The sequence below is a fragment of the Populus nigra genome, chromosome 11, assembly GCF_951802175.1.
Source record: "Populus nigra chromosome 11, ddPopNigr1.1, whole genome shotgun sequence".
NCBI lineage: Eukaryota > Viridiplantae > Streptophyta > Magnoliopsida > Malpighiales > Salicaceae > Populus > Populus nigra.
In genome coordinates, this window is record NC_084862.1 from 4,829,276 (window position 1) to 4,854,878 (window position 25,603).

The window sequence follows — 25,603 nt, forward strand, 5'->3', positions numbered from 1 at the left end:
ACACAAATAGCGGATTGAAAGGATAGCTTATTGCGTTCTACATGAGGATGAAGAACGAAACAAGTACAACAAAAGACTCTAAATGAGGAATAATCAGGGACATACCCATATAACTTTTCAAAAGGAGATAGACCCGAACTATGAGAAAATGGAATTGTATTAATCAAACTTACAGCAGTAGGAACAGCTTCTCCCCAAAACTTACTAGGAACAAAAGCAAACAACAAGAGAGAACGAGCAATTTCGACAATGTGCCTATGTTTTCTTTCAGCAACACCATTTTGTTCAGGAGTATTTGCACATGAAGTTTGGTGGATGGTTCCATCTAAGGCAAGCATTTGACAAAATTTATTAGAGGTGTATTCCCCACCCAAATCACACCTAAAGCATTGGATCACAGCAGAATGTTGAGTTTTGATAAGAGCTTGAAAAGCTGCATATATCTCAAAGAATTCAGAATGATGTTTCATTAAATAAACCCAACAATAACGAGTATGATCATTAATAAAAGAGACATAATATCGAGACCCTCCTTTTGTGGAAACAGGAGAAGGTCCCCATACATCAGAATGAATCAAATCAAATGGTGAAGATGAAATAGAAATACTTCGATTAAAAGGTAAAGAAGAAAATTTTGCCAGTTTACATCCACTACAATCAGAAATGTCACAAGTTTTCAAATTTACTAAGCTCTTGTGGATGCCAAAAATCTCAAACGAGAAGATGAAACATGACTTAGACGGGAATGCCATAAATAAAAACTAGAAGATGAAAGACTCAAATGAAAGGAAGACAAATTAGCAGTAGTAGCAGCAGCGGCAGCAACAACAACTGGCACTTTTAACTCATCCAAAATATATAGTTCATTCTCCTTATAACCTGTCCCAATCAGCTTCTGAGACTGTAGATCCTGTACACAACAAAAAGAACCAGAAAACATGACTAAATAATCACCAGAATCACATATTTGACCAACAGACACAAGATTCAATTTGAGTTTTGGAATAAGATAACCATTAGGGAGAGACAAGTGACGTGTGATAACAGAACCAACACCTGCTAAGGGCATAGGAGTGCCATCAACAGTCATAACAGGAATGGAGGACAAAGGGGGGCACTGAGGTAAAAGATGAGGAATCTGGAGACATATGATGGGAAGCACCAGAATCCAAGACCCATTTAGAGTGTGACATACCTGAGGAACTATGAGGCAACTGACTTATGGAAGAAGCGAACATTGCTTATGGCTGCAAGGAGAGAAACTTCTGAAATTGCTCAGCCAAAGTATTAGGATCGGTAATAGAGCCTGGGGAAGCTACTGCTACAGTATTGTAGTGTGGTGGTTTATAACCCTGAGGTGGTCGATGAGCATTAGATTGTGATTGACTGCCAGACTTCCAAGCTTGATTCTGCTATCTCAACTTAGGATACTAAGCCTTCCAATGACCTTTCTGCTTACAAAAACTGCACTCATCAAAGCTAACCCTTGTGTAAGGCTTGTTTTTATGATTAAAGAATGGCTTAAAAGGTACTGCTAGTACAGAAGGATTTGAAGCAAAAAGAATTCTGTTTTCAGAATAAGACTGAAGATGTATTTCTTCAGCCAATAACTCACTGACAACATAGTCAAGAGAAGGCAGTGGAGTACGATGCAGAATTGAACCTCTAAGTCCTTCGAAGTCACTGCGAAGTGCTGTTAAAAACTGTACCAATCGTTGCTGCTCTCTACGCTCAATATAGGCACCACATGCCTTTAATTCTGTTGATTCTGTAAGAGCCAATTGATCCCAAAGATCTGTCATAGCAGAATAAAACTCTTGAATACTCATATTCTTCTGATGAAGAGCTTGGATGTCATTCTCTAATTGATATTGTTTTGCAAAATTTGATTGCGTGAATAACCTTTGTAGATGATCCCAAACCTCTTTTGTTGTCTCATACTTCGCCAACTGCGTACCTATCGAATGCTCAACAGAATTGTTGATCCAAGTAATGATCTTTACATTATTTGCTTCCCATGTATCTATCAAAACAACATCCCCCTCCTCAATATTCTTAGGTATTATATAAGTTCCACTAACATACCCCCACATCTTCTTACCCTTAAGAAAATTTCGCATTACATAGCTCCAATACGAATAGTTCTTCCCATCCAACCTCACACTCATAGACTAAAGCGAATCATCTCTTTTAGTAGCCATAATTAACAATCATAGAGAACCAGAATGCAAAAGCAGCGAAAAACAAAATACCAAATTACAGAAACTGAACAGAGATTGCAGAAACTAAACAAATATCTTCTCAAAATTATACGATTACTCCAAAACACAAAATCAATTTGTAGAAACTAAATGCAAATACCAAATTGCAAAAGCTGAAGCGTGGACGAAATACCTGATGAAATACCAAATTTTGCAGAAGCGGAGGACAAAATCTCACTCCAAAAAAATTTCAGGCCTCTGTGTTTGGGATTAAGTCTCGTTTCATAAAATTAGCTCTGATACCATGTTAAATGAATTGAGATCAAATAGAGAAAGGATGCTAGAATTCTAAATAATATGTATATTATGAATGCTTAGTCTTAACCTAAATACAAATAAAATATATATAGGTCAAACTAAAAGTATTATTCTACCCTTAATAAATAAGACTACATAAATATTATTTAACAAAATTGTCGCGGGTATCCTAGCCTCTAAAACCGAGGAATACATCATACTTCCATTGTTGAGCAGTTGTAGAAGAATATGCCATATCAGACATTCACTAGCTTGTGCAGAAAATCACTTGAAATCAGAAGATCATAGATACTCTCTTTTTCACTTGGTAAAGAAAAATTAAGGATATAAATCACAGCAGATAACACTAAACAACAGTCGAGAATTTTAAGAGAAGGACAAATCACTAAACTCTTTAAACACTAAACGCTGAAACCCACCTTACAAATATCAAGGATTCAAAAATTTCTTCACAAAAAAATCACTAGATCCTTCCACGCCAAAATGCCGACAAAATGGGAATACTTGCAGTTTGTTAATGGACTAGAAAGTTAGCAACCATGCTCAAATGTAGGCTTACGCTCAATCATTTGATAAGAAAATAACTTTTTTACTTAAATCTCAGCAAATAAATCTTTCATTCAGCTAAACTCAAAGGCAAACCGTGAGACTTGGAGCTTTACAGCACGCTTAATTTATCAAATAAACATGCAATCTCAATCAAGAAACCCAGAGAGAGTTGATAATTGAAATAAAGAAACAAACAAAACAGACCCAATTCTCAAACCTTAAAACTAACGGTAGCATCATTTGAGTACTACTAAGTGGAAAGAAGAAAAGAGTTTGGACTTACAGAGTGGATACAGGAAAGACAGTACGAGGGGTCCGGCAGCAACTTTCTCGTTTGATGTTTCAGTCAGCCAAGAAACCATAGAAGATAAACAACACTGATTCTTGTTTCCAACAAGAGACCGAGAACGTCACAAGATGATCTTTTCCATGGGAAATGGATACGCAAAGAAGACTTGGGGGAGTGAAATGTCAATGCCTCGTACTTTTCTATCACTGAGGACGCATTAAATTTGGAACGGCTATGTTGGGGCTAAAAGGGAAGACAATTCCTAACTAATGGTCAAGTAGTTTACTGGCGAAGGAGACATACCTTTAAATTTTTTTAAAATAATTTGTATAAAATCTAATTTTTTTAATATATTTTATTATTTTCAGATTATTCAAAAAAAATATTATCATTTCTTAAAATATATATGTACTCAAAAATATTTTTTTAAATCTGAAAAAAAATGTCAAGTGTCATTGCCTCATTGGTCTCTCTCTTAACTAAAACTTTCACACTATTAAAATCTCAACAAATTATTTAATTTAATATAATTAGAGTCAAATTTAATAATATAATTATAAAATTATATTATTAATTAATTTTTTTAATTTAAAGCATCAAAAATTAACTTAAAATAATAATTAATAATCAAAATAATAAACATCATGTCCAAGTTTCTTTCAAATCTCAAAAGCAACCATGAATAGTTTTTTAACTATTGAAAACTCACATATGTGATTGTAAATGTAGTCAAGATGAGAATAAAAAAATGAGATGTAACCATTCAAAGATGAGCTAAAAAAAACTTCTAATTAGATGGCTTGCCCCAACTCTTTATTTTTTTTAAAAAAAAATATTTTGTATTTAAAAAATTTGAAAAAAATTAATTTTTTTTATTTTTTTCAAATTATTTTTTATTTTTAAGTTGTTTTGATATGCTGATATCAAAAATAATTTTTTTAAAAAATATATATTATTTCAATACATTTCTAAACGAAAAACATTTTAAAAAATAATTTTTACCACACTCGCAAACATACCCTAAACTATTGACTTAAAATATTAAAATATTTATATGTTTAAACTTAGAAATATTTATTTAAAAAATTTAATTATTTCAATACACTTATACAAAAAGTATTTTAAAAAACAATTTTTATTACATTCACAACCTTTATTGTTTGTTTGAAATTTTTATATGTTTAAATAAAAAAATATTTATTTCTAATAAACCATTTTATCAGAAATATTTGCTTAAAATTGATTGTATATTTTTAAAAAATTAAAATTTCAAAATTACTTAAGAATAAAGGATTTTAGAAATAAAAAAGAATACATTAATCTTAGATTGGTACATGAAATGAACACCATCACTGCTTAAAAAAAAAAAAAAACCTAATTGTCACATTAAAATTTTCTTGGACTCGGCAGCAATTCGCACCACTATATCCTTGTCAAAATAATTATTAAATTATTTCTACCGTGAAACCCAAGTGTCATATTAATTATGCCTTCTCTTTTTTCTCCGGCGAATAACAACGCCAAAATAATCCTCCCATCTCATGTCAAGGTCATAGAACCTTTCTCTCTTGGCTTGGTGCTTTGCTTCCAATCCATCATTCGCATGCAGTAGACGGACCCCACACTCAACTACTTGACAAAGATCTAATGGTAAGAGATTACCGTCCATATCTTCTAGTTGGAATTCAACTGAGACCTCACTGTATATACTAAACATATCTTTTTCTTTGGCACCCAAACAGGGATCAAATCTCATAACTATGTTTTCCGAGTTGATGCGCCTCTCCTCAAACTCATCATGGAGATAGCAATAGAGATCATGGCTATCACCGTGTTCATTGCGGAAGTGATATGTGCATTTAACTTGCAACTCAAAGTCGAAAGAATAAAATGCAATGACAGCGCAAAGACAGAAACCCAAAAACTCGTTATTAGCCCAATGTGAAGATAGCTGGCATGTTACTGTAGATCCCCAGCTTTGATGGCTAAACCACTCCGGAGTTACATCTTCAGGGAGGCAAGAACTAGGTATCCTTTTTGAAAAATTGGGCTCCTGTTGACACAATTAAAATAGCATCTTTTTAAAATGAGACGAAGGAAAGAAAAAAGTATATCAGAGGTCTGAGAAACAGACCTGAAGGTATGCCAAGAATTCAGAGGTCCTATGCATGACAGAATAATCCCGTCTCATGCCTTGGGACCTTGCTCTCTTGGCTTGGAACCTTGCTTCCAATCCATCTCGATCTAGATGATGAAAACGAGAGAAGCCTGGCATGATCAAATCAAACTGATGTATCCCGTCTTCATACAGTAGACGGACCCCACACTCGAGTACTTGACAAAGATCTAATGGTAAGAAATTGCCGTTCATATCTTCCAGTTGGAATTTAACTGAGATCTCATTATATTCACTAAACATGTCTTTTTTTTTTGCATCCAAACAGGGATCAAATCCCACAAATATGTGATCTGAGCTAATGAGCTTCTCATCATACCAACCATGGAGATAGCAATAGAAATCATGACTATCACCATGCTCATTGTGGAAGTGATATGTGCATTTAACTTGCAAACTATGGTTAAAAGAATCAAATGCAATGACAGCGCAAAGAGAGAAACCCAAGAACTTGCTATTAGCCCAATATGAAGATAGCTGGAATGTTACTGTAGATCCCCAACTTTGATGGCTAAACCACTTCGGAGTCACAACTCCAGGAAGGCAGAAACTACATGACCCTTCTGGAACATCCGGCAGCTGTTAACACAATTCAAATAGCATCGTTTTAAAATGAAAGGTGGCAAATAGAGAGAAAAAAGATGTATATCAGAGGTTTGAGAAACAGACCTGATGGTATAACCTTTTGGTATAAAGTTGAAATTTCAATAATGAGTACGCCAAGATTTGATTGGTCTCAAGCAACCTCATGCAATTAGTGAAAATGAATTCAAAAATGTTCCCCTCAACTACAGTTGATGAGCTTGATTCTAGATAATTCAAACTCTCGCAATTGTCTGCATCCAACTTTGATAGCTGTGGTGGAAGCTCCGGTAATGATTCAAGTCTCTTGCAATTCCTTAATCCTAGATATTGTAACTCCAAGAGTTTATTGATGCTTTTAGGTATAGTCTTAAAATCGTTTCCACTTAGATCTAACACTTCCAGTGACGATAAACGACCAACACTGTCCGGCACTTCCGATAGACTGCAACCATCTAGATTTAGCTTACGCAAACAATCTAAATCCACGCATCTCTTGGGCAATTGCAAGTCAACAAAACATTCGATGTCATTTAGATATTTGCAGTTTCCCACTTCCAAGCAGGCAAGTCCCTTCAGATTTCCAATCGGTGAAGGCAACTTTGTTATGCGTGTCTGTTCTAAATAGAGATATCTCAAAAATACCATCGGCTCCAAAACTTCTGGAAAATTCCTAAATTGGAGGCAACCTGAGAGATTAAGCCTCTCCAGTTTTCTCAACTTGCAGATGCTGCTTGGAAGAATCTCAAATTGTTTGCAGTTTCGCAGGTGCAATTCAGCAAGATCAAACAAACATTCTATTGAAGAGGGAATCTCTCGTATTGCTGTCCCATTTAAATACAGCTCCTTTATAGTATTAGAAACCTTTGGAAACTCCGTGATACTTGAGCAACCGGAAAGATCAAGTTTTTTAAGGCATCCCAACTTAGAAACCGCACTCGGCAGATTCTTTAGCCAGTTGCAGCCAACTAGATCTAAATAAATGAGTTCCCTTAGACCACCAATTGAAGATGGCAGTTCTTCTATTGCAGTTCCATTCAAGTACAAGTATCTTATATTCCTCGAAAAATCAGGAAGCCTGCTGATAGATGAGCAGCCAGAGAAGTCAGCAATTAGAAGAGATTTCAACAAATATATGTTTTCTGGAAGATTAACCAGGTGTTTGCAGTTTTTCAAATTCAACGCAACAAGTCCACTTTGTTCCCCAATTGATTGGGGAAGCTCTTCAACAGCAGTCTCATTTAAATTTAAATATGTCAGTTTCCTTGCAGTCTCTGGGCACTTCTTGATATTTGAACAACCAGAAAGGTTCAGAGTCTCCAGAAAACTTGAATTAAATCTACTGGGAAGATTGATTAGTCTTTTGCAGCCTCTCAAATCTAAATCATTTAGCTTGTCAAGATGCTGTATAGATGAAGGAACCTTATCCAAACTTGTACAGAATTGAAGATTCAATCTCTCAAGGTTTCTGGCCGTTGAAAGGTCTGGCAGGGAAGTTATGTGCTCACAATTGCTGAGGTTGACATCTTTTAAATTGACGAGATTCTGAAGCAAAATGAAACAACAGAAAGAAATTACACGTGCATACCACACCAAATTTCAAAGAAAGAACTATGCATGCACGGAGTTATTTTAGAATACCTGTTGTCCTCTCCACAGTTGCTTAACCTTGCTAGATGACAGGCTAAGTTCAACAAGGTTCTGTGGACAAAACTTGCTAGGCAAAGATGTCAAAGGGTATCCATCCCAATGGAGATACCTCAACTCTTCAGAAAGATACTCGAGGCCACGAGGAAGGTGCACTCTGCATTTAACTCCAGCTTCAGAATTATAAATTTTTAGCAGTCTAAGTTTATACATCCTTTCCAAGGCTGTAGAACTCAACTCAATTTCTCTTATTTTAGTAACATCCAAGAATATCCCTTCAACTTTTCCAGTTCCCTGAAAACCAGTGAAGGAGAAACAAAGTTTTAAGTAAGATTTTAAACTTACTAGTACAACCATATTGCATTGCATATGAAAAGGAAAACTTTCGTGTATATGAATCTCACCAGATTATTGGTCAACACTTGATATACATCTTTAGGACTCCACAATCTACTCTGTCTTCCTAGCTCGTCAAGAGATTCTTTTCGAACAACTTCATGGGCCATTTCTTGCAAAAGATCATGCATTTCAATCTTGTCATCTGAAATTTTAATGAGACACCTGTCAATGAGAACACTAAATCCAATATCTGTTTTGAAACCGCAGCCATCTAGTATTCGCTTTACAAAATCAACTCGATGCCCTCTAAAGAAACATGCAATGTCGAGAAATATACTCTTCGTGTTATGATCACGTAGTGCATCAAAGCCTATTCTCAGCAAGTCATAAATATTCAGCTCAGGAAAGCTTTCAATCTCATTTAATTGAGATTCCCAGAAATATCTTTCTCTGCCAAATAAGAAGGAACCCAAAACTTGAAGAGCTAATGGGTTCCCTTTGGCATAATTTATTGCCGTGATTGACAACTCCATATAAGCTTTTGGGGGCTGGTTTCCCTTAAAAGCATTCAAGCTAAAGAGTTGAAGAGCTTCGTGGGAATTTAATTCCTCAACCTCGTATATTTCATCAACTACATTCTTAAGTACTTGCTTGTCTCTTGATGTGATAACAACAACGCTTCCTTCACCAAACGAACGCTCTTCAATTAAATGCTGGAATTGTCGTACATCATTCACATCATCCAAAACAAGGAGAACTTTCTTTTGGCAGAGTCTATCCCTGATGAAAGTAGGTATATGTGGTGTGCCAACGCGAAGATTTTGTTCCTCCAGTAGTTTAGAAAGAAGTTCATCTCTTAGATCATTTAATCGACCCTTCTCTGATTCCTGCCTTATGTTCTGAAGAAAGTGGTGGCCTTCATATTGACTTGAGAAGCTATCGTAGAAAGCTCCAGCGATAGTTGTCTTGCCTATACCACCCATGCCCCAAATTCCTATTGTGCGGACATCAGATGGCACAGTAGATAGTAATTTGTTGATTTGCTCAATGCGTGAATCTACTCCAACCAGACCTCTTAATTTGCTTGGGGATGCATCATTTAACCTTTTCCAGATAGTTTGCACAACTTCTCTTACTAGTTTGGACTCCGGACTGCAAAAAATGAAATGGGTGAATGTAAGTAATGTATCTTACACAGCATCTTTAACTCAAATTGTGTCAAAGGTGAGGTTTCCATTAAGGTGGAAGTCCATTGGCTGTTGATGGAAGTTAGTTTTCCACAAAAAAACAGAACAGACTTGTGCCTTTTCAAGCAACAAGTACTATGAACTAAGAAGCACAAATGATTTACCGGAGAAAAAAAAAACTATAATATGCACAAGAAATTTTAATTGCTACAATTTCAGAAAAAAAAAAGTTGAAGATGAGAATCTATAGTTACCTAGTAACCTGTGAATCCCATCCAGATATACTGGCTGCATATGTCAAGCCAGCCCTCCACCTTGGCAACTTGTCCATCTTCCCCTTGAAATTTTTTTCAAGTTCGGCAAATGCATTTTCAAAACTCCCAGTCTGTTCATCAACTTCAGATGGGTCCACATGATAGAAGACCGGTAAAACAATCTGCCCATAAGTCTCTTTGCATTCAAGTATTTTCACCAGTTCATCCACACACCACGGAGAAGATGCATAGTTCTTGGAGAAAATTACTACAGAAATTCTTGATTCTTCAATCGTTTTCAGAAGGGCAGGGGTAATTTCTTCTCCTCTTTCAAGCCGATTATCAATGAAGGTCTTGATTTTCTTACGACACAAAGCATCATAGAGATGGCTCGTAAAATTATTGCGCGTATCCTGGCCTCTAAAACTAAGGAACACATCATACTTCCATTTATGAGCAACAGCAGATGAAGATGCCATATCAGACTGTTACAAGATCGTGTCTTCCTCAATCACTAAGAATCGAAATCAATAACTGCTCTCCTTTTTCTCCTAAAGACATACAAAGAGCACCCACTTCAACAGCTGAACATTCGTTAAGAGAAATTGAAGTCTAATAGTACAAGAACCCACACAACATATATTTATCAGAAAATTCCTCAAACTCTTAACGATGGATATATACTAGCTTAATTTGATATGAACTATCTAAATTTGATCACTGTCACTTGCTACCAATGCTAGCTTGCTATTACTTTCATTGAAAGAACAGTAACTAGGTGAGCAAAACGAATTACAGATGGAAGAATTAATATGTTCATGAAACAAACTTATCAAACTCGTATATATAATCTTAAATAAAGAAGACGCATGATCCAGAAAGACTTGCCAACAGATCATAAGACCAGTTGACCTGTGTTTTGCATCAGCAAACAAGACGAAGAAGAAAAAATGTTGGCCAATGGGCTTGTCACTGGCAACGGTAACCTGTCATGGCCGATGAATCTGTTAAATTTAAATAAGCAATAAATACAATATTCCCTTTCCTGAGTTAAAAGTCTATTTGAGAGTGTGGTTGTGATTGCTTTTCAAAGTATTTTTCATTAAAAATATATCAAAATAATTTTTTTTATTTTTTAAAAATTATTTTTGAAATCAACGCATCAAAATAATCTAAAAACACCAAAAAAAATATTAATTTGAAGCAAAGAAAAAAATAAAAAAAATTATTTTTTTTAAAACGCTTTTGAAATGCAAAAACAAACAGGATCTTAATGAAAATCGATTAACCTCTTTTAAATACCTGGATGGTTACAGAGGCAGAAGTAAAGGGGGGCAAGCAGGGCCTGAGCCCCCCTTGCAAGACATTTTAATTTCTTTATTATTGGGTAATTAAGTGTGGAGAAGGTTTTTTATTTTAAAAAGGTGGGCCTTCTTACAGTAATTAAGTGACTTTTTTTTATTATTTTCTTTGAATTATTTTGCGCAGCCCTAATATAAATCCTGCAGCCGGTCAAAAACATAAATAAAAATACAAATTGCAAGTAAAATTTTTCTGCGAAAAGATTGAAGCAAACCTACCAATTAATTTATCTTTCATCAAACAAAACAAGGTAATTTAAATTTAAAATTTATTTTTGTTTTGTTTTAAGATGTTTGTTAATAATTTGATGAGGTTTTTTTTATGATTCTACCATCTTTGCTTCATTTTTTCTCAGACCTGCTAGTTTTACTAATTATTTTTTGAATTCTTGTTATAATGATTTTTTTTCTAATTAATTAGATATATTTTATTGGTTTGTTTTGATTATGCTTGATTTTATTTTTTATGTTTTGTTTTTAGCAGAGCCTCCAAAATTATCAATTTTTTCTCATGATATATGTTTTGATTTTAGACTGAACCATGAATAAAATAAGAAGAATTGATTTTTTTTGAAAAAAAAAGAAAAAATATTGATAACTCACAGTCTAGTGAACCAACTCCAATGTGTAATGTTAAAGTTATAGTTGATCAGCCCCAATGCGCTTCAGTTTTCAAAGAACGTGCGTTGATTAGTGAGCAACCTCTTACTACAATCGACATTGCTCATTTAATTAGAGATCCAAGCAAGCGTCCTCAAATTTAGGAATACCAGGTTAATCAACAAGATAAAATTTGAAGGGCATACATTAATCTAGGGTCATATCAACCTTTGATGTCTGAATATCCGCTGACTGGTAAAAAAACATCCTCGTCGATTTCAGTCTCATTGGACTAGCTGACAGGTTAATTCGACTTTTTTTTACTCTTACTATTTCGACAGCAATTACTGAACGAGCTTTTTCAGCGATGAAGATTATTAAAATAAGACTTTGCAATCGAATGGAGGATGATTTTCTTGCAAATTATTTGATTGTCTATGTAGAAAAAGAAATTGCTGAAAGATTCACAATTGATATGATAATCGATGATTTCTATTCATGAAAGAACGACGAGCACAATTAAAATAAATATATAAGAATCATTCTTTATTATTTTTTGTTTTATTTCAAAGTTTATCTAACATAAATAATGCTTCGCTTTAGCTAATGTTTTTTATATACTTTGTATGTTTATATTTGATAGGTATAAAGACTAACAACATTAAAGTGATGGATACATTATGAAGATGAAATTAACTTCATTGTTTTGACTCAATTTGGTATTGCTTCGAACCTTTTACCTTATACAAAGGTCATTATATGTTAATTTATAGTAAGTTATTTGAATAAAACTAAATTATACAGGTTTTTTTTTACAACTCATGTACAATACATTAAAACAAATATTATATTTTGTTATATTAATTTTGACCCCCAACAAATAATCGTAGTTATGCCCCGATGTTTATGTATAAAGTCGTATTAATTTTTTTAAATAAACTTATCATTTGGGATCCACAACTAGGTGCCCACTGACACTTATATTTGATGTTCATTAATTTGACCTCGAAACATAATTAGTTGCAACCTCCACCCCCACCTCATATCCATTGCAAAGTGGCAATAAAGTAAAATGGAAACATTCAAAGGGTGTTTTTGTACAATAACACAATTCAAAACGACCGCAGACTAATATTCTAACCCATATTAAGAGCATCTCCTCTCCTTCTCTCCCTATCCCTTCTCCTTCTCCTCGTTCCAATTAATGTGATAATATAAAAAAATTAAAAATTAAAAATAATTTTAAGTAAACTATATTTTTAAAAATGACCTTATATAACAGCACCAAACTTGCATTTTTTTCCCTTTTGGATTCAACCCTTTAGGCAATGACTTTGTCTTTTACAAATTTAATAATTGCCATATTTGAATGTTCAATCCCAGTCATTACCAAAAAAAAAAAAAAAAAACCAGAGACCAAGGGATCATAGCCATGCTCGATTGGATCTTAGCCTAACCGAGCTTCATAGGCAATAACATCATCTCACAGTATGAAAGCAATGAAAAGCGGAAGATTTTATCTTCTTCGTCGGCTTCTGGGCTGGAACTCTTTATGTAGACAGATTTGTAGAATCTGATTAAATTCATGTTAATTTTCTTGGTGAGGCCAAATTAGCAAAGTCAACTCTGCTTTGCATCAGCTAAGAGTCAACACGTTAAAAGGGGTTTAATATAATAATTTTATATATATATATATATATAAAAAAAGAAGGGGAAGATTCTTCGGGGTTTTGTTAATCTTTATTAATAAATAACTATCTCTCTTTAATCTGCCGTTGTGATAGGCACATTCTGTTCTTTATCCAATTATAAAGAAAAACTTTTTTAGTTAATAAAAATTATTACTTAAATATTATATTTCAAATCTTAGTTTTATAACATTATTTATTTTTTATTCATAGATACTTGTTTATGTGAAAATCTATTTTATAATAATTTTAATCAAATACATATTTTTTAAATCAATATTTTTTTTAATTTTTTTAAACTATAACCATAAAAACTACACACTAAATAACTCTCTTACGGACCATTTCAAAATTGGATCAAATTTAATCAACGTTTGTTGTTCTATTTAATATAATTAAAAAGAAAAGGAGAAAATTATAATTGACTTTCTTGTATTATTTTATTGAAAATTATTGTCTTTTGGACTAAACAATTTTGTTGCCTTTTGGACTCAACCCAAAGGCAATATTGTCTTTTACAAATTTAATAATTGTCATATTTAAATGTTCAATCCCAGTCATTACCAAAAAAAAAAAATCCTTGTGATAAACAAAATCCATTAAGCTTGTAGCAACAAACCGATGGTTCAGCGAGGGAGAAAAATGAAATTTGATGAAGTTCTCCCATTCTTCTATACCCTTGTTGTCTTAACTCCATTCTTGCCAAAAAAAAGATTACCTTTATAGTGATGATTTATGTAGAAATTGCCCTGGAAATTAAAAAGTAAACGACCCTTAAATTTGAATTCCAAGAAAGATTGCATTATCCAGTAGATTCTTGTGTTGAGATTTTATCTCGTTTAATCAGGGATTGTATAGATGTAAGATTCTATATTTATTCCTTAAATTAAAAAAATTAATTTCTGTAATTAGTTTCCAGATTTCCTTGTATATGTAGTTTCTTGTTTTAATATAGGTTTGTATCCTATAAATTATATCATTCATATTCAATCAATACAATAAAAAATACAATTCCAAAAAAGATTGCATTATCCAGCAGATTCCTGATGGTGCTCTCAGCCCAAATCAATCATGAGAAGATGAAAGCAACTATAAAAACCATCAAAAAGTGTTTTTTTTTGGAGGAAAAAAGAGTTTATATAAGTGCTTCGATGTGTTACTCTTCACTAATGTTAATGGCTTGTTGTAAGTTCATTTACCATAAACATCAAGAATGAATAACAAAACACAAACTTAACTTTGATACAAAGGAAATGAGGGTTTTCTTTGTTTTGAAACAATAGAAATGTCATGTTATTTCTTGTTAATATTTAAGGTAATTAATAGCTTGTTATAATTCTATCACTATTTTTAATTTCTTCTTATAAATTAAGAATTTAATCTTGAATGGAGATAGGTAATAGTCTCATAAAATCAAACAGATTGTAAGGATACCAATCTTGGAACTTAAAAAGATTATTTGTTTTGTCCCACCACCATTTATGAAAGAAAACAAGTCTAGAAGAAAAGAACCATATTTTGAAAAGATATTATTTTTTTAAAAAAATATTATTTTAATAGATTTATAAAAAAAAATATTTTAAAAAATAATATCTATCATACTTACAAACACCTTTTGAGATTAACCGGGGAAAAAAAGAGAGAAAAAAGTTGGAAACTAAGAATGTGATTAGCTGGTTGGAGACCTGGTTACAGGATATATGTAGTTGTGCCTTTTAAACATAAACTAGTCGATGTGTATTTGTGACTAACATGTGCCTAAAGGCCATACCTTGATTTATATAACTGGAATGTCTCACCTACATGCACTAATCTATTCCCATAATTAAAGTAAATATAGTCTTAAAAAAAAGAATAACTCACTAAATATAATAATCCGAACAAATAAGAACCAAAATCAACCAGTTGACCCATTCGTTTCATTCTAGACAAATCTTGATAAAAATACCTAGCGATGATGGCGGCAATTGCAAGTTACTCTAACCTCCTTGAAAGAAATATATATTTTTTAGTCACAAAATTAGCTCAATAAAAGATTATTTGTTTTGTTCACATATGTTGACACTGTTTATCATATCAATTACTAACAGAACTGTTCACTTCTTAATTGTACTGTTAATTATTGTTCTTTACAAAAAAAATCACCGACAGATTGAAACATCATCGGTGTTCTTTGAGGGGGTTTTGAAAAGTTTTTTATTAAATTAAATATTTAGATTAAATATTACAGATGAAATCACCGACGGATTGAAAAATCGTAAGTAATATTTGGTGGTTTCTGAAAAAAATTTATTAAATTAAATATTACAGACGGATTCACCGATAGAATAATTAAAAATATTTATATTTAATTATGTGGTGGTAAAACCTTTGGTAAAATGCCTTAATAAAAAGACTAAAATCTCTCATTTCACAACAGACGAACATCAATATTCCTTTCTTTCTCATCTTTTCTCTTCTCTTCTCTTCTCTCCTCAACTCCTTCTCTTCTCCTCCACGCTCGAGTATGTCTTCTCCTCTTTTTTTCTTTTTTTTTTAGTTTTTTTTATTAACATGCTTTATGAATTTTTTCTCTCTCTTAGCTCCACTCGCAACTACATTAAGATAAGATTTTTTTTCTTCTTGTTTTGTGTTTTTTCATTATATATTTTTTTTAAATTATGCTCTTAATAATTGTATGAATGTTGTTATAGGATTTTTTTTCATGTGAGATTAATTTTTAGTTGATTTATTTATAGGATTTTTAAATAGATTTTAATTATTTAATTATTTTTCTAGTTTTGTTAAATAGATTTCTTAAAAATATATTTTTAAATAATCACCAATGAAATTGCATACAGTATTTTTGTTGGCTATATGATAAGCTCCCCAAGAGAAATACCAAGGAAATGAAGCGGGTAATTTTTTTTTTCAATGCGCCTTTTCCATCAGTAAATTTATCGATAATAATATTATTTTATTACCAACGGACTTATCAATAGATAAAAAATTATCGACAAAAGATTCATCGACGGAACATTTTCATCTGTGATCTTATCGGTAAATTAATTACCAATGAAATGATAGTACAAATACTGACATAAATTGTTGTACAAACTATCTAAATTTATTGTGGTCAATCATTTCCATCTAATCGATCATTGTCTTATCTTCCTTATCTATACTCAATCATGAACTTCTTGGTCGATTATACTATTTATAATTAATTTCAGCTTATTTTTTCTATATAATAATACACAATATCTGCTCTTATTTGTTTGACACATAAATATTTATTTTTTATGTGAAAATCTTGTAAACACTATATAGCTTGATTGGGATGCTATAGGGCATAATTGATAGATATTTGCTCAAGACTAAGTTGTCCTCCTGAAAGAAAATAAATATAATATTGTATTATGAGCCAAAAAAATTGTATTGATACTTTAGCCCACCAGCAATGCTTTTTTTTTTTGTTGCTAAATATGCTCTACAGGAAACATGTAATATTATTATAAGAATCTAAACTAGTTTCTAAGAGAATTTAAGACAATCTTAAACAAATATAGACTCATGAGTTCTGATGACAAGTTGTAAATAAAATAGAGAAACGATAAGTTATAAGGAAGAAAGTATAGACAAAAAGACAACAAATGAATTATTAACAACTAAACTCCAGGTGATAGAGATTGCCAGAAAGTCAAGATAAAAGCCAAAGAATTTCATCATCACTGTAGAAAGAAACTGAGTAACTCTAACTAGAGAAAGCTTTTGTTGGAATACTTTCCATATAATTCTTTTGGCCAAATGAAACAATTTCATTTGATTTCTTTGAACCTTTTAGGTCTCCGACTGTCAACCTTCAAGTCATTTGTGGTAGATTCTGCACCATTCTTGAAGCCACTTCCACCGGGTTTCGCCTCATTGTCACGCTTGTTATCACGGCATCTCTTGGTTTTTCCGCCCACCAGCATTAGTGAATTGTTGTACAAGCTGTCTAAATTCCGTTGGAGTTGCTGCAAATACCTGAAAGTATGGCAAGATAAAATCGCAATCGTTCTCTGCTTGGGTGTATAGTTGGCGGACCCCACACTTTCTCACATGACAATAATGCAAGGGGTTGTTGTCCAGATCTTCCACGGAGAATTCAACTGAGACTTCACTAAATTTGCCATACCAAAAATCTTTTGTAGCATTCAAACAAGGATCATATCCAAAAATAGGTGATCTGACCGGATAGATTGTTTTTGCAATGAGCCATAGCAACTGGCAAAGTAGCAATGGAGAACGCAGGGATCGGCATGGTCATTCTTGAAATGGTAAGTACATTTGACTTGGAATCCACCAGAGTCATCATAAGATGGTTCAAATGCAACAACAGTGCACAGCATGAAACCCAATAACTCACTACTAGGGCAATGTGAAGGCAGCTGAATTGTCACAGAACTGCTGAATTCTGCTGCACAAACCACGCTGGAACTTTACATCCTGGGAAGCAAAAACTAGATACCCCAGCAGCTACTGATGAAATCTGCATCATGAAAAACATGCTCAACTCTACATCCATTAAAACACGAGAGAAGAGATTATATTACGGAATTGAACGAGTGTGTGTGTGTGTGTGTGTGTGTGAGAGAGAGAGAGAGAGAGAGAGAGAGAGACCTCACTGTAAAGTCTTTTGGCATATAGCTGAATTTTCAAGAGAGCGTATGCCATGATATTGTGGTGTGCAGTCTCACCCATCAACTATAGCTGATGAATTCAAAAAATGTTTCCATCACCTATAGCTGATGAGCTTGGGACTGTTCTCAGTGATGTGCAGCTGTGTGCATCTAGTTTTGCAAGCCGTGGTGGAAGTTTTTGTAATGACCCAAGCCTCCTGCAATAGCGTAAGCCAAGATATTGCAGCTCATAGAGTTCACTGATATCTGTAGGCAGTCTAACAAAGTTGTTTCCACTCAGATCCAATGCTTCCAGTGAGGTTAAGCAGCCAAGACTTTTAGGCACTTCTAGTATTCCGCAACCACTTAGGTTTAGCTTGCGCAAATATTTTAAATCCACATCCTGCTCAAGCAATCGCAAGTCACCAAGATATTTTCCTTCCAAATATTTACAATTTCCCAATGCTAAGCAACAAAGCCCCTTTAGATTTCTAATTGGTGAGGATAATTTTCTTATGCCTGTTCTGTCCAAGTAAAGATATCTCAAAGATTCCATTGTCTCCAAAATTCCCGGGAATCTCTGAAATTGAGAGCAACCTGAGAGGTTGAGCTTTTGCAGAGATTTCAACTTGCAGATACTCCCAGGAAGAATCTCAAATTTTGTACAGTTTCGTAGATGCAATTCAACAAGTTTGTAAAAACACCCGATTGACGATGATTTCTTCTATTGTTGTCCCATCCAGATACAGCTCTTTTATATTCCACGAAATATTTGGAAACTCTGTGATACTGGAGCAGCCAGAGAGATTAAGTTTCTCAAGATATGCCAGCTCATAAATGGTACTTGGAAGATTCTTGAGCCTTCCACAGTTGGACAGATCCAAAGAAGAGATTCTCCAGAGATGACCAACAGAAGATGGAAATTCTTCTACTGCAGTTCCACTCAAGTATAAATACCTTGTATTCCCTGGTATGTTCGGAAACTTGGTGACATTTGAGCAGCCAGAGACGTCAACAATAACAATAGACTTCAACAAACAAATACTGTTTGGAAGATTCCCAAGTTGTTTACATTCCCTCAAATTCAAAGCAACGAGTCTACTTCGATGTCCAATAGATTGGGGAAGTTCTTTGATTGCAGTCTCATTGAAATTTAAATACATCACATGCTCTGCAGTCTCTGGGTACATCTTGAGATTTGAGCAGCCAGGGAGGTTAAGAGCCTTGAGATATTTCGATTTAATATTCTTGGAAGACTCAAAATGCTTGTGCAGCTTCTCAGATCCAAATCAACAAGCTTCTCTAGAAATTGAATAGATGAGGGAACCACTTTCAGAGTTGTACAAAATTGAAGATTCAATCTCTCAAGATTTTTAGCCTTTGATAGGTCTGGAATTGCAGTTAGATGCTCACAATTACTAAGGTTGACCTCTGTTAAATTCACAAGATTCTGCACCATCAGAGCATTGATCAAAAAAAAAAATTAGTATCTGTACATTTTAAAATTCATTTGAAAGAGGAGAAAGATTACATGTGTACTGACTAAACCATACCTGGTCCCCCTTCCAAAGTTCTCGAACCTTGCTGTGTGACAGGTTAAGTTCAACAAGGTTTTCTGGATGAAAATTGGATGGCAAAGATTTCAGAGGGTATCCATCCCAGTGGAGATACCTCAACTCATCAGAAAGTGATTTGAGACCATCAGGAAGGTACACTTTACAGTTCTTTCCAACTTCAGAATTATAAATTTTGAGCAATCTAAGATTATACATCCGCGCAAAAGCTTTAGAGCTTAACTTGATTTCTTTTATTTTAGAGGTGTCAAAGAATATCCCTTCAACCTTTTCAGTTCCCTAAAGATCACAGCAAGGAAAAAAATAAAGCATGATAAGTAACACAAATCCATGGTCATATGTGAATACTTTCAAACTTCATAGACCAAATCTCGAAAAAGAAACAAGAAAAGAAAGAAATTAAGCATTCGCATACATGACACTCACCACATTTTTTGTCAAAACTTGATTGACATCCCTAGGACTCCATAACCTCCTACGTTTTCCCAGTTCTTTAATGGATTCTTGTCGGACAATTTCAAAAGCCATTTCTTGCAACAGATCATGCATTTCAAGCTTTCCATTTGAAATAGTAATGAGGCACCTTTCAGCAAGAAAAAAAACTCCAATATTTGTTGAGAAACCACAACCATCCAGTATTCTCTTCACGTAATCAATTTGCTTCCCTTTAAAGAAACACGCAATATCAAGAAATATGTTCTTCTCTTCATCACCAAGTGCATCAAAACTTACATTCAACATATTATAAATTTTCAGCTGAGGATTTCTTTCAAGTTTATTCAATGCATTTTCCCAGTCCTCTTTCCTTTGGTCAAATAGAAAGGAACCCAAAACTTTAAGAGCCAATGGGTTTCCTTTAGCATAATTTACTGCCCTGATTGATAGGCCCATATAATCTTTTGGAATGTGGTTACCTTTGAAGACAGACAGACTGAAGAGTTGACGAGCTTCCCTGCAATTTAATTCCTCAACCTCATATATTTCATCAGCCACATTCTTAAGCACTTGTCTATCTCTGGACGTTACAAGAATTCTACTTCCTGGACCAAACATATCATGCCTTTCAATTAAACATCCCACTTGTTCTACATCACTCACATCATCTAGAACAGTAAAAACTTTTTTGTGCCGGATCCTTTCCTTGATTAAAGTGGATCCCATGCGTGGAGTATCAATACGTAGATTTTCCCACCACATTCTTCCGATTTCTCTCTTACATTGGTAATAAAACAGCAGCTTTCATATTGACTTGAAATACTGTTGAAAACAGCTTCAGCAATGGTTGTCTTACCTATACCACACATGCCCCATATTCCGATTATGCGAGCTTCAGATGATCTAATGCATAAAAGTGTTTTGAGTCGTTCAATGCGTGAATCTATCCCATCTAGGCCCTTAGAGTCACCTAATGATGTGTGGTTCAATTTTTTCAAAATGAATTGCACAATTTCACTTACAAGTTTGGACTCAGGCCTACCAAATACAAGGAACAAGCGTTAGTAAAACAAAAAGTTATCCAAAAAAAAAGTAAATAGAATAATGAAGATAATGCAGTATCTTTTTATTTTTTTGTTAAGAGTTCATTTGGAATTTTTGTGATCATCACGCTTGTAGCAACTAACTCAAATTTCTTAAATTTATAAAGTTTCTTGAAATTCACCAGTGCATAGCATTTTTAAGGCTTATTTAGAAGTCCCAGGAACATACACAATTTAAAAGTTATAATTTTGCACAAGTAAACCCACAAGAAGTGCGGTGACACAAGACTGGGCAATTAAGTTCCATCACAGTAATAGTCCTTCTGTGGATTCAAATTAACATGGGAATCAGTTTTAAAAGCTCAAACTGAGATATTATAACCTTTAAGTGAAATAAATTTATGCTTTTTAAAGTTATTATCCTGAACTGGAAAACATAAACTAATTAAATTGCTAAAGAACATGTCAAAGGACTGCCCCTTTTAAGCGACTATACTAAATGACCATTTCATGATGAGCAAGTATAATTTGGTTTGCATACTGAATAATGCTAGAAATACTTAATTCTGATATAATTGATGTGTTACCTCAAAAAGGATCGAGTTACTTCACCTAACTAAACAATGTACTAAGCTAGTAATTCGATAATTGCCAAGTGTTGATTCTTAAATAACTTTTATTAGTAAAGCACAATGGCAGATTCTATTACCGTGTCCATAAACATCTAGCCCCTTTGTCTAATTAGTGTTTTGAAATTTAATGTGGAACAGTAACCCCATCATTTCCAAGGCAGCTAAAAATAAAGAAACTTGCATTCTTTCGAAAATCTTAAAAGTGCAAAGTAAGGGAACTTTATTGTTCTTATTTATTTTCCAACCCTTAGCTAGTTCCATACCCATTGGAAATCAGCCTTTTTAGCATTATGCATAATTTTAGCTATGTTAGGAAACGGGCATGCTAAAAATGGCACAAATAATACTTATATTCATGTATTCAAGTGAAACCTGCAAATGGTATAGAATAGAGAGAAAAGGTTACCTGGTGACTTGTGAATCCCATCCAGAAATAATGGCCGCATTTGTCAAGTCAGCTCTCCAGCTTGAAACCCTGTCCATCTTCCATATAAAATTTCTTTCAAGCTCAGTAAATGCATTTCCAAAACTCCCTCTCTGTTCATCTACATCAGATGGGTCTGCATGATAAAAAAAACTGGTAAAACAATCTGCCCACTTGTTCTCTTGCATTCTAGTATCTTCACCAGTTCATCCACATGTACACCACGGAGAAGATGCATAGTTTTTTTAGAATATCACTACTGAAATTCTTGAATCTTCAATTGTTCTCAACAGTGTAGGTTCAATCTATGAAAGTCTTGATTTGTTTACGACATAAGGCATCATAGAGATGGCTGGTAAAATTGTCACGAGTATCCTTGCCTCTAAAACTGAGGAATACATCATACTTCCATTGTTGAGCAGTTGTAGAAGAGGATGCCATATCCGACATTCACTAGCTTGTGCAGAAAATCACTTGAGATTAGAAGATCATAGATACTCTCTTTTTCACCTAGTAAAGAAAAATTAAGGATATAAATCACAGTCGACAACACTAAACAACAGTCGAGAATAATTTTTTCCTTAAATTTCAGCAAATAAATCTTTCATTCAACTAAAAACTCAAGGGCAAACCTTAAGACTTGGAGCTTTACAATATGCTTCATTTATCAAATAAACATGCAATCTCAATCAAGAAACCCGGAGAAATATAGAAACAAACAAAACAAAACAAAACAGACCCAATTCTCAAACCTTAAAACTAACGGTAGCATCAATTTGAATACTACAAAGTGGATAGAAGAAAAGAGTTTAGACTTACAGAATGGATACAGGAAAGACAGTAAGAGGGGTTCGGCATCAACTTTCTTGTTTGATTTTTCAGTCAGCCAAGAAACCATAGAAGAAAAACAACACTGATTCTTGTTTCCAGCAAGAGACCGAGAACGTCACAAGATGATCTTTTCCATGGAAAATGGATACGCAAAGAAGACTTGGGGGAGTCAAATGTCAATGCCTCGTACTTTTCTACCACTGAGGACGCATTAAATTTGGAACGGCTATGTTGGGGCTAAAAGGGAAGACAGTTCCTAACTATTGGTCAAGTAGTTTACTGGCGAAGGAGACATACCTTTAAATTTTTTTAAAATAATTTGTATAAATTTTTTTTTTAATATATCTTATTATTTTCAGATTATTCAAAAACAATATTATCATTTGTTAAAATATATATGTACTCAAAAATATTTTTTTAAATCTGAAAAAAAATGTCAAATGTCATTGGTCTCTCTCTCTCTTAACTAAAACTTTCACACTATTAATATCTCAAAAAATTATTTAATTTAATATAATTAGAGTCAAATTTAATAATATAATTATAAAATTATATTAATAATTAAATTTTTTTAATTTAAAGCATCAAAAATTAACTTCAAATAATAATTAATAATCAAAATAATAATCTTCGATATCCAAGTTTCTTTCAAATCTCAAAAGCAACCAAAAATATATTTTTTTACCATTAAAAACTCACATGTGTGATTGGAAATGTAGTCAAGATGAGAATAAAAAAATAAGATGTGACCATTAAAAGATGCATAACTTTGTTTGTTTCTGTGTTTCTAAAATTAATTATATGTTTTTAAAAAATTAAAATTTCAAAATTACTTAAGAATAAAAGATTTTATAAATAAAAAATTCATTTTTTTCAAAGAAATAAAATCATGCTCTTGTGTAGTGTAAGAGCGTTTTCAATATGAAATGAAATTTTATCAAATTGATTGGTAAACCTTGTTAAAATAATTAACCTTTGTCAATTATAGTAAAAAATAATTAGCTTTGCTAAACTAGAAAGGCTAAATTTTAACTAAAAGATAACAATAAGAATAATAATATATTAATGTTTGAAATTTGCAAAAGTGAAAAAAGAATACATTAATCCATAGTTATTAAACTCGGCTCGGCGGGTTGACCCGGAACCCGGTCGACCCGGTGGCTGGACCGGTCTGGGTTTAACAAAAGAACGGCTGTGGCAACAGTCCAGCCAAACCTGGGCGACCCGATGGGTCGACCCGGGACCCGGGAGAACCCGGACGAGACCCGGTTTTTTTTTTTTTTAAATGTGGAATTTAAAATACATTAGTATATATACTCTATGTTCCCAAGAAAAAAGTCATGTTTTTTCAATGTGGGATAAAAAACCTTTTGGTTTAAATACTTCAACTTAAAAGGATAACATAGTATTTTTTCAATGTGGGATTTGAACCCCTTTCATATATATACACTATGTTCCCATGAAAAAAACCATGTTTTTTCAATGTGGGATAAAAAACCTTTTGGTTTAAATACTTCAACTTAAAATGATAACATAGTATCTTTTCAATGTGGGGTTTGAAGCCCTTTCATATATATATACACTATGTTCGCATGAAAAAAAAACCATGTCTTTTCAATGTGGGATAAAAAACCTTTTGGTTTAAATACTTCAACTTAAAAGGATAACAAAGTATCTTTTCAATGTAGAGTTTGAAGCCTTTTCATATATATACTCCATGTTCCCATGAAAAAAATCATGTTTTTTCAATGTGGGAGTTGAAACCCATTAGTATATATACTCTATGTTTCCAAGGAAAAAGTTATGTTTTTTCAATGTGGGATAAAAAACGTTTTTAGTTTAAATACTTTAACTTAAAAGCTTAACATAATATCTTTTTAATGTGGGATAAAAAAACTTTTTAAAATATTCTTTTAAACTTCATAATATGTATAATCTATATTTACATGGATTTTTTCATATGAAATATTAAAACTTTATTTTTTTTTAATTTTTCTAGGTTAATCCGGGTGGACCCGAGTTGACCCGTGTTGACCCCTGAAACCCGGGACCCGGCCCCTTGGTCGGGTCAATCCCCAGACCGGGTCTAATAACTATGCATTAATCTTAGATTGGTACATGAAATGAACACCGTCACATCTCAATCATATTAAAATAATTATTAAATTATTTCTACCGTGAAACCCAAGTGCCATATTAATTATGCCTTCTCTTTTTTCTCCGGCGAATAACATTGTTAAAACCATTCTCCCATATCACGTCATCGTCTGGCAATATTGCTCTCTTGGCTCTCTTGGCTTGTAACATTGCTTCCAATTCATCATTGGCATGCAGTAGACGAACCCCACACTCAACCACTTGATAACAATCTAATGGTAAGAGATTACCATTCATATCTTCCGGTTGGAATTCAACTGAGACCTCACTGTATTCATTAAACATGTCCTTTTCTTTGGCAACCAAACAAGGATCAAATCCCACAAATATATAACAAATATATAATCTGGATCAAATCCCACAAATATATGATCTGAGTGAATGAGCTTCTCATCATACCGATCATAGAGATAGCAATAGAGATCATGGCTAACACCATCCTTATTGCGGAAGTGATATGTGCATTTAACTTGCAAAAAATGGCTGAAAGAATAAAATGCAATGACAGCGCAAAGAGAGAAACCCAAGAACTCGCTACTAGCCCGATATGAAGATAGCTGGAATGTTACTAAAGATCCCCAACTTTGATGCCTAAACCACTCCGGAGTCACATCTCCAGGAAGGCAGAAATTAGATACCACTTCTGGAACATCGGGCGCCTCCTGTTAACACAATT

The 25,603-nt window shown here is 33.5% G+C and overlaps 1 protein-coding gene and 1 pseudogene across 1 annotated transcript in view; both read right to left on the reverse strand.

Annotated features, from left to right (window-relative positions):
• Positions 1-4,589: 4,589 nt before the first annotated feature.
• Positions 4,590-25,603, reverse strand: part of LOC133668592 (disease resistance-like protein DSC1) — a 32,709-nt gene continuing 11,695 nt past the window's right edge. The window contains exons 2-7 of the mRNA XM_062088542.1: positions 9,543-10,093; positions 8,167-9,253; positions 7,757-8,056; positions 6,203-7,660; positions 5,492-6,112; positions 4,590-5,410 (exon numbers count right to left, since the gene is read on the reverse strand). Coding sequence (XP_061944526.1) covers positions 4,838-5,410; positions 5,492-6,112; positions 6,203-7,660; positions 7,757-8,056; positions 8,167-9,253; positions 9,543-10,021 — 4,518 coding nt within the window. The 5' untranslated portion in view covers positions 10,022-10,093 and the 3' untranslated portion in view covers positions 4,590-4,837. The remainder of the gene's footprint in view (positions 5,411-5,491; positions 6,113-6,202; positions 7,661-7,756; positions 8,057-8,166; positions 9,254-9,542; positions 10,094-25,603) is intronic.
• LOC133668593 (disease resistance protein RPV1-like) lies at positions 16,806-22,995 on the reverse strand (annotated as a pseudogene).